This window comes from Diabrotica virgifera, chromosome 1 (genome assembly GCF_917563875.1).
Source record: "Diabrotica virgifera virgifera chromosome 1, PGI_DIABVI_V3a".
Classification (NCBI taxonomy): domain Eukaryota; kingdom Metazoa; phylum Arthropoda; class Insecta; order Coleoptera; family Chrysomelidae; genus Diabrotica; species Diabrotica virgifera.
The window spans coordinates 7380632-7395019 of NC_065443.1; the positions used below are offsets into that span (position 1 = coordinate 7380632).

The 14388-nt window shown below is 31.8% G+C and overlaps 2 protein-coding genes across 2 annotated transcripts in view; one reads left to right on the top strand and one right to left on the bottom strand.

Annotated features, from left to right (window-relative positions):
- Positions 1-14388, top strand: part of LOC114334605 (uncharacterized) — a 348910-nt gene that overhangs the window by 41191 nt on the left and 293331 nt on the right. The gene's annotated exons all lie outside the window — the stretch shown is intronic.
- On the bottom strand, positions 3122-4922 carry LOC114335391 (uncharacterized). Its single transcript, XM_028285623.2, has one exon. It carries the CDS (start codon positions 4874-4876, stop codon positions 3128-3130), a length of 1749 nt encoding a protein of 582 aa, XP_028141424.2. The 5' UTR covers positions 4877-4922; the 3' UTR covers positions 3122-3127.

A 14388-nucleotide genomic window follows, 5' to 3' on the forward strand; every position in this document is an offset into this window, starting at 1 on the left:
CTGGGCTGCAACATTAAGGATACTTGGGATCATAGCTACGAAATAAAAACTGGTATTGAAAAAGCCAGAAGCTCTTTTAACAGTCTTAGGAAGATTCTGTGCAACTTGTTATTAAGTATCAATATACGCATAAGAATTCTTAGATGTTACGTCTTTAGTGTCGTCCTCTATGGAGTTGAAAGCTGGAGTCTGACAGAAGATAAAACGGTTAGAGGCGTTTGAAATGTGGTACTCTCAACGTATGTTGAGGGTCTCCTATATACACCACACAACTAATATAACTATTCTCCAGAGGCTAAGAAAAGATAAAGAAATAATTAACACCATAAAGAACAGAAAATTGGTTTACCTCGGCCACATTATGCGTAATGATAAATACCGACTGCTACAGTTGCTTCTACAAGGCAAAATTGAGGGCAGGAGAGGCCCTGGACGTAGACATATATCCTGGCTGGCCAATCTTAGGAAGTGGACTTGTCTAACGTCAACTGGTCTATTTCGAGCTGCTGTAAATAGAATAAGATGGGTCAATGTGGTCGCCAACATCTCCAGAAGATAGGCACCTTTAGAAGAATAATGTGCATGAGAGATAACAACAATCGTACAGAGAGGTTCTAAATTATGGAATACATTCATTTTTTTCGAGAATAAGCCACTCTGGAGAAAAATCCCGAGACAGTTCGATTTTTATTTTTAAATTATGATTTTTTGACGTAATCGATGATTTTTGTAAATGGAAATATTTAAAAAAAATAATTTTATTTTCTTCTAGTAATACAATTTTTTAATGGACCCATCGATAGTCCTGTACCTGTAGTTGCCGTTTTTATATTTGTGTCATTTCAAATATCATATTTTGGGACATTCTATATTGTATAAATATAAGTGTAAACAATGCGCTGGTAGCTGGGAATTTATTTGTGTTTGGTCATTTACATACTGGTCCATGAATGGTGATGTAAGGCAGTCGGACAATTCGGTGGGCTTGTTTTGGTATCTGAGCTGGAGACTTTTTTGGCGAATTGAGGTTAATGCTCTTGATGCCGGTTAAGATGAGACGTGGGTTGTAAACTAGTTCAGATTTTATATTCTTATTGTTAGAGTGTTACAATTAAAATATTTGCAACATAACGTAATTGACAGACAGAATAATTAATGACTTCAGAATGTTACCACAATTAAAGTAAAAGAAACAATATGACTAAAACTGAATAGGGAAGACGAAAAAGGGCATTACACTCTTAAAATTATATATTTGAAAATAAAATGTTCACCTTGAACATGAATTTACTATGAAAACTGCTTGGCCTCTCTGCATCTTAGTCAATTTCTCCCTATTTCTCGCCTATTTCTTCATTCCTCTGCAGTTATTATATGGTCTTCGTCTTTTTATTCTTATTCCGTCTGCTTGGTATGCGAGTACCTGTCTGATAATATTATTTTTTGGTCTGTTCTTAGTGTATGTCCAATCAATTTCTATTTCTCTTTGTTTGTTCTCCTCCATAGTTCTGCGTTTGTTATATTTTCAGGTCAGTAAATTCTTAGGATTTCCCTCAACGAGTTATTTATAAAGATCCACAATGAAGAATTTCCTCTAGCTGGCTGTATACCATTAATTACAAGTAAAATTTAATTAAAAATTTTTGTTCTGATAAAAGGTATATTAGTTTAAAAAGCCTCTGTAGGGCTACAAACATAGAAACAAAACGTTTTCGCTCTGTAACAAGAGCATCATCAGTGTTACAAGAACATGGTGAGCCACCCAAAATACAAAACTTGAAACCTTACATCGTAAAGTCCAAAGGATAGATAAAATTCGTATGGATGTGGCTTTAGGGCAACATATGACTCCCACAGGCAGTAAGTGGGTTAATTAATTAGGTCATTATGTTATAAGAGGTCACAGGCAACTCTGTCGTCAGGAGTCATATGTTGCCCTAAAGCCACATCTATAATTTTATCCATCCTTTGGATTTTACGAGGTTTTTATTTATATGAGACTTTTAGAGCCGGTTGTTCGAACGCTAATCAACATTGATCACTATCAAATATTTAATTGCTGTCACAACTGTCAATGTCAACTTTGGTTGGGTTGCTGAAAACATAGTTAATTACAATTATGAGATTAGTTAGTCAATTAACATAACAATTATTAACATAATTGATTAACTAATTTCATAATTGTCATCAATAATTATGTTTTCGGCAACCCAACCAAAGTTGACATTGACAGTTGTGACAGTAATTAAGTATTTGATAGTGATCAATGTTGATAAGCGTTCGAACAACCGGCCCTTAGTCTATTTTTAAAAGGTTTCAACCTTTGTATTTTGGGTGGCTCACCATGTTCTTGTAACACTGATGATGCTTTTGTTACAGAACGAAAACATTTTGTTTCTATGTTTGTAGCCCTATAGGGGCTTTTTAAACTAATATACGTTTTACCAGGACAAAAATTTTTTATCAAATTTTACTTATTTATAAAGGTTCGTTATAATTTTTGGTAATTGTTTCTTTCTCTCTAAAACATTCTAAGCCACACAATTATATTTTGATTTTGGTTAATTCTGGTATATAACGTGTGTTTCAGATTTTCTTTAAGGATTTAGATGGATACTGTGGTTTTACTACTCTTTTTTTCTATATATGATTTGATCTTCTTCGGCATATGGTTGCTATGTTTGATTAGGAGACTAATATCGTCTACGAACTCCAAGTTCTCCAATTTATTGTGCAAATTCCACCTATTACCTGTTTTTTCTTGCTTACTTTCTCCATGATCCAATCCCTTATTATGACAGGGAGTAGTGTGGGGGATAGTAGGCAGCATTGTTTATCTCCATTTTGTATAGCTATATAATGGCTATATCTTTTATCATTTCTCCCGCTTCATCGGATCTGGCTCTGTAGGTGTCCATTGGAGAATAATCTGATCAGGTTGATGAATAGTCAATACAGTTTCAGAATTGTCCACATTTACTCTCTGTTTATACTATCGAAGACTACCTAAGTAGGTATGACATATAGGACCTTAAATACGTAATCATGTAACCGTCAATAACAATTCAGTTCATCTTAAAATCCCTCATACAGAAAATGTTAAAATTAAATACCAAACAACTTTAATTTAATTGCAGTTTATTGATAAAAAATCTATAATCTCACAAATAATCTCCTCGATCCTGTAATTACATTTCATCTGATCCCACATCTTATCCAACACCTTACACCTGCTTTCTGGATTAATACAATGATCCTGAAGACTTGAATCACCTCCAGTTAAATCACCAACGTCCTCCAAGAGTTTCAGCTGTAAATATCCTGAAGCCATTGAAGCAACCCCTATTCTGTACTCTTTAAAGAAATCTAAATACTCATCTCGAGAAATCACTGATTTAATATTTATTTGGTGTTGATTTAGGATAGACCTTGTGCTGAGGTAATATTGGTTAAATAGTGTTAATGCAGAACGATCTCTAGTTATTTTATCTGTGTTAATAAAAAGCAGAATTAAGAAGTCACAAGCTGGCGGACACCATCTTATCGAAGCAAAATCTACTATAATATACTCTGAAGATTTTTCAGCAAGCATAATATTGTTGGCCCAAAGATCACCATGGTTAATAACGTTTCTGTATTTCGTGGATGGTAGCATTGCATCAAATTTGGTCTGCAATTTCTCCAGAGCAATTTTTGTGATCTGGTCGGTATTTTCGGTATTAAGAACCTTGCAATATTTTTGGACCAAATGATGACTTCCAGCTATAAAAGCATGACTAATAGGAGCTGATTTTATATCTCTACCAATAGCACTCTCAGCAACCATATCAGAAAAATAATCATTGATTTTAATTTCATAACCAAGCAGCTCAGCCATTTTTTGTTCAAATAATAGAGTACAACTATGAAGTTTAGATACCTGCTTCAAAATGTGTGAAAGCTGCTGCTGACTCCAAGGTTCGTTCATAGATATGTTCTTGTAGCCTTTCACAGACAGGTCTTCGAACACTAGAAACAAGTTTTTGCAGGTAAAGAAACATTTTGGTGCAAAATCAGTTATTTTGCTATATCCCAACTGTTCAAGCATAGGAATAAAGGATTTATAAAATTTCTGCTCCTTCGCAAAAGACATGGTAATTTCCATAAAAATTTCGTCTATATTTTCAGGCAGATATTTAATAAAAAACTTGTGAGTACATACGTGATGGTTTTCTTCTAAATCAATACTGAGTTTGTAGTAATCACTGCATTCTCCGTTTTTTTCATGACTCTGCTCTACTTTAAATTTCAAAAAGTCCACTTCTTTCTTTTTCAACTTATTCCTTATTATTTGGTAGCAATCTTCTCTGAGAATCTTAGGGTATATTAAACATTCAAAAACTTCTTCTATAGCTTCTTTTAGATCAACAAAATCGACACTTTTTAAGCACACACGCTGAACTAAAACTTCTAACTTCACAAAAGGTAACATATTCCTCACTAGATTCATAAAATCTTCCAAAGAAATAATTTGAGATGGCTGTTGCATTTCAATAAGTTTTTGGACCAATTTGTTATAAAAATACGTCAAAATTTTGCTAAAAAAACAAAACCTTTCTTTCTGATTACTGTTATTATAGACAAGTACCAGTCCCTTGAAAATTATTTTGTTGACATTGCTCCATTCTTTGGTTTCTTCTCTTTGTTCTAGTAAAAGCTGAATACCATTATTAAACTTCTCAGAATCTATACCTTCTATGGTATATTTTTGAACTATTGTTAAATCAAATGTGTCGTCAAATTTATTTTCGTTTATTTTGCTTTTTGATTGTAAATTATCATTATTTAATTCTTCTAAAATCACTATAAGTACTACTTGCAACTCTGAGTACGTCATTTTTGGAGAACTACCCAACGACTGCAATTAAAAAGTATGTAAAAATTATTTTCTAGAATACGTTTACCTATGGTTTTTTTAGACTGTTATGTACTTTTTATATTATCATAAATACATAACACTAATAAGCTGATAAGATAAAATTATCTTTTTATTTTAAATATTCTGGTTTGCATTACCTACTGTTTTACCTACATTAACCTAAAATTATCTTTTTATTTTAAATATTCTGGCTTGCATTACCTACATTATAATTAATTTTTTATAAATTATTTACACTTCTGTAAATTTATTCTGTAATTTTTATGATCCTATTTAAGAGCGTAGAGGCAAAATTTCGTTCCAATGCTTTTTAAATGCATTCATTATTTTCAAATCCTGAGAAAATTGATAAGTATTTTTTAAAAATTTAAACGCAGAATGAAATATTACATCATTCACTACTACGAGGGTAAACTTCTTTATTGTTTATTTTAATAAGTTGCGGCGGTGAAAAAAAAAAGAAAATTTAGTGTGATTTTAATTTCAAATATCTCATTCAAAAATACTTTTTGTTTACTCTAAGGCACTTTATAACCCTTGGTAATGATGTAATTTTTCATTCTGCGTTTAAATTTTCCAAAAATATTTATTAGTTGTTCCAGGATTCGAAAACAATGAACACCATGTACGTGGTGATATTTTCCAAATCGAACATTCCCTCTCTTTGTCATACAACGCACTCAGTCGAACAGAATATGGTGACAAGACAGTGACAAACAAGGGTACTAAATATTTGACACGGCTTCAGGAATATTTTGAGATGTTTATTAAATAATATTGATGGTGCATTTGATGAATAATTGATTTAAGACGTGAAATTAATAAAAAGTTATTTATTGTTTACTATTTATGGAAGATCCAAGCATAGAATACAGTAGAATGCATTCTGTGATCGAAGTATTTTGCTGTTAAAGGGGCTTTCTTTGTCCCTTTGTAAGCATTTCTTGATATTTAGCCATTATCAAAGCTTCGTGCTAGCTGGGGATGCCGTATAAGAGGGTAGACTGTACAACCTAAAGGTACATCCTTCTTTTGATGGCACTGGGACTGCTATATTTGGCATAATTGTTATTAATGCCGCGGTCCTCTCTTCTGCTCTATGTACTACTTTTATAAGGTGTCTTGTAGATCTGTATCTAGTCGGATGCCCAGATATTAAGCTCAGTACATAGGCTCTATCCTTGTACTACCTATTAAAAAAGTCAGATTTAAACGGGTTCGAGGGTCTTTCCAGGTCAGAATTGTTCTCTGTTGTCAACTCTAAATCTTGTTTTACCTTCCAGCTGTTGACTTTTCTGCAGCTTCTCTTGGTAAGCATTTCTAACTTCAAGTTGTTATATTGAATAACTAAAATCATAGACAATTGCTAAATCTATGAATTGAAGTGAAAATTCTTGGACCATCCACACTATTCTTCAGATTTGGCCCCTACCGCCTTCCGTCTGTTTCAATACCTAAAAAAATGCACGTGGAAACTATTTTTCATCAAATCATGAGGTCGTCACAGCTGTGCAGTATATATTTTGCAGCCCTTCTAGATTCTCACAGCTTATTATTGTTTAGGCAGTTTTGTAACAATGTTAACTTGGAAGTAATCAACATTGTCTATCTTATGTTTAAAAAAGGAGGTATCACTTATTTCTCACATTAATTAATAACATGAATAATAATTCAAAATATGGAAACACTTGAAGCAAAACTGAAATAACATCATTAAACTCATCTACGTATTCATCGTATAAAAAGCTCATACAGTATTCGATTAAGGAGATTTTCCATGGCTGTCAGTTCGTGTAAGCCCAGAGAAGGAATGTTATAAATTGTTTAGGAATATGTTCGTTTATTTTTAATGTGTTCATCACGAGTTCTCTATACCTGTAATTTGCGTTGATTAAAAAGGAAATACGAGATGATAGCGAGATTTTCTTATAAATACATGCTATATTGCATTAAAATCCCATTTAATAAATAAAAATTATGCTGAGTTGTATAATATGGCCTTATACAAGCCGTCAATAGGCGATGACGGCGCTATAAATGCAGTAAATGCAGAAATTTTATTTTGAAATAAATATTACTACATTAAAGGAGAACTTTTGGAAAACGATATTACATACTCACAGACAAAAATATTGCATATTTTATCTTCAATCATTATTGAAGTTATACTTCTTTACCTTTAGGTGCGATTAAAAAAATATTGAAAGTGATTTTTTATAAAAGCGACAGTATGAACTACGCGCACACAAACAGTATGAAGTTAGTTGCAAGTTACCTACAGTGCACAGATTCTAAAGGTGCCGGTGGGGGATGGGATCTATGCGCAGTATTATAATCGGTGTATAAAAGAGAAAGTATTCGAAATAATGAAATAACAAATTTTATATTATTTATTATTTTATTATTTCGAATACTTCCTCTCTCATACACCGACAATAATAATTCTGTGCATAAACGCCATCCCCCACCGGCACAGTTAGAATATATGCACTGTATGTATCAATGCAAATAAAGTGTGAAAAATATATTGGTGTTTTTAATAAATATATTTACTATAATTTGTGTGTCTTTGGATTTGTCGCCGTCGGGAATATGATAATAAGTATTGAAATATAATGAAAACAAGAATAAACAAGCTGAAAATGCGAGCATTATCATAACGAAAACTTTGTTTATTTACGTATTTTAATTCATAATATGGAACATTGCTATTATGAAAAGTAGTTTAGAATTAATAGATATGTTATAATGTGCAATTATATCATTCCAATTTAAATGTTATATACTATAAAGATAGTTTACTCTTGATCGAAATTAATATTTTTTATATACCTCGTATAAAATTAATAAAATTTTATATATGATGATTGCATCATAAATCTTAGAACATCTTAGCTAAAGAGCTGTTTATGAAGAAAAAATTTTCTTCGTCAAATTAAAATAAAAGTTATAAATGAAAATGTTGTTGGTATCCATAATTTGAGAAAAATCTTCAAATATTTTTTTCCATTAGAAGGATGTAATTGCACATATCAGACCATAATTTTTTATACCAAACAATATTATTTCATATACTGTCGGTTCGCTAAACTCAGACACAACTGGCTAGTGATTTTAGTCAATAATTTTGCCAATTAGGCAAAAAAAAATGATTACTAATTAGTTAATAATAATTACTAAATAATTTTACTAGACTAAACAAAAAAATTACTTACTAAAATCACTAGCCAGTTGTGTCGAGTTTAGCGAACCGACTAAATTTTAATTTCATATCAAATGGAACAGTCCATTTATCATAAAAGGGAGGCCGTATACGTATACTGGTATAAACCTTTTTAAAGCTGTTAATAAATTATTGCTTTTAAAAAAATATACTCAAATTGTGTTTTTGAACATCTTAATTATTTTATATAATAATTAAATTCACTATCAAATGTCATTGACGTTATATTAATACTTAATTTAAGATTTAGTTTGACATTCACGAAGTGTCAAACTCAAATGTAAATAACCTATGCTTTGCTTAACAAATCGAGATTAAAAAACTAGCCTACTTACTAGCAACGATTTCAGCTGGGGTGTAGTGTCTGGGCAGAAAATAAATGGATTGTGACGTCACATTTTAGACTTCGAGGTCGATTATCTCGAAGACGGTTAGAGATATGGAAATGCCGTTTTCATATGTGGATTCAGAAGAAAAAACTACATAAGAATCCATCGATAAATCTGATCTGAGTATTGGAGGAGCGGCAACGCAATAACACACACACACACTTTTGCGAATTTATAAAAGAAATGTTTTCGTTGAAAAGCAGCCTTAATATTTTGTGTACAATTTGTCAAAATAATTTATTTTGGTATCAATTTTACGGCTATAGCAGACTGACTTATTGGGGCCGTGCAAGTTCGGCAAAGCGACCCCTATTTCTGCTTCATTGACAGAAGGTATGAAATATACGTCAATTTGACAATTTCAATTGACAATATGAATTATTTAAGATAGTTGCAATATTTCTCCGCGACTCGCGCAGGGTCGTTTCTCGTTTCCCCTTCCAAGTACTTGCACACCGCGAATACGGTTGTGGCCCGATAACCGTAGTCAAGCAGTGTTTAGCGCGGTTACGTTTTGGATGGGTGACCGCTTAGAAACACGTCGTATTGTTGGCTTGTCTTACTTTTTATAAATGTTTGGTGTTGTTTTAATAAAAATTTTTGGAAAGTAAAGTAAAATTAGTTTAATATTTAAATAAAATACAAAAATAAACTATTTAAAATATATTTATTTCGTTGAAATAATAGAAGTATGAATGATTACGTGTGTACAAAGTACACACACACATTCTTGTTTTTGGTTTATTTTTTATCTTTAAAATTTTATGTATTTTTTTATTATTTGTTAGAGGTAAAAGGATGCTTAAACATAGCAATTTAATTCCATTCTAGGATTCAGTCGAATCCCTGATGTTGGATGTATGTATCTATCCAAGAAACTAACCTTAGTCCAAACAAAAATTACAATTCTTAGCAGTTCAATTGTTTTAGAAATGCCACAAATAAAAAATAATTGTAACTACCTACTGTTTGGTAAAAAAATCTTGTGTAGCAAGCTTATTTCTTGTAAACACCACACTTGAGGCAGTAATGACAAAATTTAAACCTCTAGGGAAAATGGTAAAATCGAAACTAAAACGGGCTCAAGAAAATTGTCTAGACAATAAATAAAAGAGCGTATTTTTCTATTTTTTATCGTAATGAATAAAAGATACCAAAAAGCTTAAATGTCTTTATACTATTAAGAATTACTGGCTTTATTCTAGTCAGCCCAATGTTAATTATTAAGACTGAAGATGGCTTTGCAAGGCACTACTGAAAATTTATTAGTAAAAGCCATAATAATTACGCATTTCTTGCACGCAAGACTTCTTATGGAACAATCTTTCTACATATAAACTATTCAACGGCGACTAATGGAAACGTCCTGTTGGTGAGAGTAATGTTTGTCACTTAACACTGTATCAGACTTTTAACAGACACAGCAGCCTGGTCTCTGAAATGCCGACTACCATAAATACTTTGTTGATTTATTTCTTGTTTTTGCTTTACTAAAAATTAAAAATATTATAGCATTTCACACAACATAAAAGCAATTAAAAAATTTGTGGGGTGGAAATTAAAAAAGTGGAGTCACTGAAGGTTTTCACCTCCAATTTCGTTGAACCTTCATCGATTTTCATGAAAATTGGTGAGTAGTTAGAAGATACTTCAAGGAACAAAGGTGACATGATGCCAACTTGCGCTTTTACGCTGGGGGTGGATGCCACCCCTTCTCGGGGGTGAAATTTTTTTTAATAAAAAAAATACCAGAAATCGATAGAGGGTAACTTCTAAGTAAAATTTGTTATATAAAGTTATTAACAGAAATCAATACTTTTTGAGTTATTAAATATCAAAAATTTTATTTTTTCTTAAAAAAATGCATGTTTTAAAGCTGTTTTTCACGTATTACTCAAAAATTATAAGCTTTTGTAAAAAACTATTATTACCAAAATTAAAGATAATAAAAAATTTAAAACACTTCCCACTTACAGAACTAAACTCATGTTATTTCAAAGTGAGTTATGGGTAATTGAATGTATATTTTTTTCGACGAATACTCAAATCTAAGTATTCAAGCTTACATAACGGGAAAACGATGCATTTTATAGAATATACTTGTTAAGCACTTGTCAAAGTATTTCAAAGTACTTATCAAATGAGCTCCAGTAGAAGTTAATAGCATCAAAATTAAGCAAGTTATGATGAAAATAAGAGAACCCTTTCGATTTTTTTAGGAAAAAGTGAAAAATAAAACATACGCCATTTCCACAAAAATTAAAATTTGTAGTAATCCTCACAAGAATTTCTTTAGGTTAACATAGTTAATGATTTCAACAATTTTCACCGGTTTAGAATGCATATTTCTGAAAAATAGGTACAATTTAAAAAAAATAGAGTTTTTAAAATTATCGTACTTTTCATTTTCTTTTGATAATAACTCCAAAAATACCGAGATAGAAACGTTTAAAATTTCAATTTTGCTGCGAGAACCATGTAACCGGGGCCATTTAACCTTTTATTGTTAAAAAGTGAGAGGTTTAAAAGACTAATTTCGACATTTTTTAATAGCTCTTGGAATCAACTTTTAACTAGTATTTAGTATTTAAAAGATTTTTAGTGTTTAGTATATGTATACTAGTATTTAAAAGATACATTTTGAAACATTTTTGGTGCATAAATTTTAATGCTACCAACTTGTTCGAGGACTTATTTGATAGATATTTCTATAAACTTTTACAAATGTTTTATAAGTTTATGTTATAAAATGCATCATTTTGCCGGTATTTAAGCTTGAATACTTAGATTTGGGTACTCGACGAAAGAAATATACATTCAATTACCTATAACTTCCTTTTAATTAGCATAGAAAGGTTTTTCTAGTAAGGATTTTATTTGATTTTTTATTAGCCTCAATTTTGATAATAATAACATTTTTGTAAAAACTTGCAGTTTTTGAGTTATTTATGAAAAATCGGTTAAAAACATGCATTTTTCTCACGAAAAATTAAAATTTTTGATCTTTAATAACTCAAACAGTTTTGATTTATTTTAATAACTTCATATAACAAATTATGCTTATAATTTGTCCGTCTATCGAATTTTGGGGTTATTTTTAATCAAATAATTTTCACCCCCGGGGAGGGGTGGCATCCACCCCCAGGATAAAAGAGCAAGTTGGCACCATGTCACCTTTGTTCCTTGAGATATCCTCTAACCACTCACCAATTTTCATGCAAATCGATGGAGGTTCAACGAAATCGGAGGTAATAGCTCATATCCACCTTCAGTGACTGCACTAATAATAATATCAATTATGATATCACTACCTGTATCATAATGAACTTCAATATGATACAGCTTTTCATTAAGATACAGATTTTTAACCAATAGAATCGCAATATGGCATTCGCGATAAAGGTGGTACACGTGCAGTGACCATTGGCGAGTCAAATACATACGCTTTGACAGTTCTCAATATGTAAACAAATCGTCAAACTGACAAACTACTGAATTTGTTTGTGTTACAAAATTAATAAATTTGAATATATTCTTTGTTGTGAATGATCATAGAAGAAATAGTGTATACAACTTGCATTTAATTATCATTATGAAGCTCGTACTCTATACGAAACTCGCTGCTAGGCGGCTCGTTTCGTATCTCTCATACTCGCTTCATAATGACCATCATTAAATGCTCGTTGCATAATATACTATTATATTTTGTTTAAGTTGAATACTTTGAATTGTATCTAGAAGATGTTGCTATGACACACAGGCCATTTCGTTACTTGCAACACGAGGCTAGTCATCTGGATTTTTTTAGTTTGGTTTAGACATAGCAACATATATGTATTCTCTGATGAAAAACTAACGAGTTTTGAAACCGTTCGGCAAGGATGCTTATTGCGCTCTCTAAACGAACTGAAGTATAAGACGGCTTTGGCTTTGTGTTGGAATGAGAAAAATTGGTTATTCATTTTTATTTCTATTAGTATGTAGGATTCTATTTTCGTTAGAATTTTTCCGCGCTGAAAAGATGAGATGTGAATTGCAAATTGTAGAATTCCCTAATCTTCCTAGATCCAGCAAACGCTTGGCTTGAATTTTTAGAAGCCACGGATGTTTAACCTGAAAATGGTCCCAATAAATTTTTTAATTTAATATTATTTTACATTTTATTAAGTTGAAAACTTTGACTTGTAAAACTAAAAATTTGCAAATATACCCCCATCTGCCCCATCTCTACTGCATAGTACAATATTTCCATTACTAGCGTTAGTGTAATCATAAGCGTAACGAAAATGTTAATTTTTTACCATATACGATGCGATGTCGAGGAATTCGTATTCGTGAAGGTCTCGGACTGTTGTTGACGTAATACACTGGAACAAATCGCAAACTATAACGTTAAAAGCTCCTTAAAAACGTTTATGGAATGTATAAAGATTTAATTTACTGTTAACAATTACGATTGTACCTTCATACAACCTTTAGAAGTAAACAGAGTTTTTTACTTTTTCTCAATTTAATAAAACAGGCTAAATAAGAAGTGCAAGAACTTTGTTGTGCTATCCATATTGATAAACGAAAACTGTATTTTGAAGAAAATCTTTTAAATGTATAGATTTGCAGCGTATAGTACGGATATACACCTTGAAATTAAAAAAAAAAAACAGTATTCGCTGTAGAGATGTCGATTCTATGTATACTTGAGTTTTATAGCCTTTCAGAAGGTTTTTGACCTGGTGCAACATGATAAACTAATAGATATTTTAAGGTCATGTAATATCGACGATAAAAACAAGGATCATTTCAAACCTCTAACAAGAAAAAAAAAGGCTAAAATCAGAATAAAAAGCGAAACATCTTGAAAAGTCAATGTCGAGAACGTAATAAGATAGGGATGTTCAAAATATAGGAAGAACACTTCCGCTGTTCAACGTTTACTCTGAGAAGATATTTAAGAATGCTTTGGAAAGCACCTTGAATGATATAATTATAAACGGGCAATGTATAAATAACCTGCGATACGCTGATGACACGGTTATTTTGGCAGATAATACTGAAGCACTGCGCCTAATGGGCCGAGTAACGACAGCCTGTGGAGAACTTGGAATGAAATTGAATGCAAAGAAGACAAAAAGCGTAACAAGAATAACGTACCTTGGAAGTAATCTTGATGAAACTTGGAACCACTCACTAGAGATAAGAAGACGTCTGGAAAAGGCACGTACAGTGTTTTATAAAATGCAAATAGTTCTATGCAACCGCCATTTGGGTGGTTCTCATTGAGAACTAGAGTACTTAAGTGCTATGTTTTCTTCACCTTGCTCTATGGTGTTGAAACCTGGACAATGCAGTGGCGGCCCGTGAGGTAGTGCCATAGAGCCATGGCACCACCTTGCTAACTATGCAGAAACATATTTTTTATCCTCAAAACTTTTTAATTCTTGTTAATTTTTTTGTGTGTATTTCTTTTGATCTTCATAAATTATATAAAATATGGCAACTATGGGCGTAATACAATCCCTGCCGACAGCGGAGAGTATTCGACAGGTGGAATCTCCTTCGTGCCGAAGTCAGTACTGGCACGATTAGAGAGAGAAAGATTTTACGAGCATTCTATGTAAGTGACAGAGAAAGAGCTATATTGGACTATTAGTATACCTTAAAATTAGAATCTCTGTGCCAGGCACGAGGGTATGATACCAGGTCTATTTATTTTGAATTTCTTTACGTGCTGGTTTGTCGCTTTTATTATGTATATTTTCTGTTAAAAAGTTTTTGTATTTATAATTAAACTTTTAGTGCATCATGATCGTGGGTATTTTAATAATATTTTGATTATTTCTTAAGTTTAATTGATTAATTGA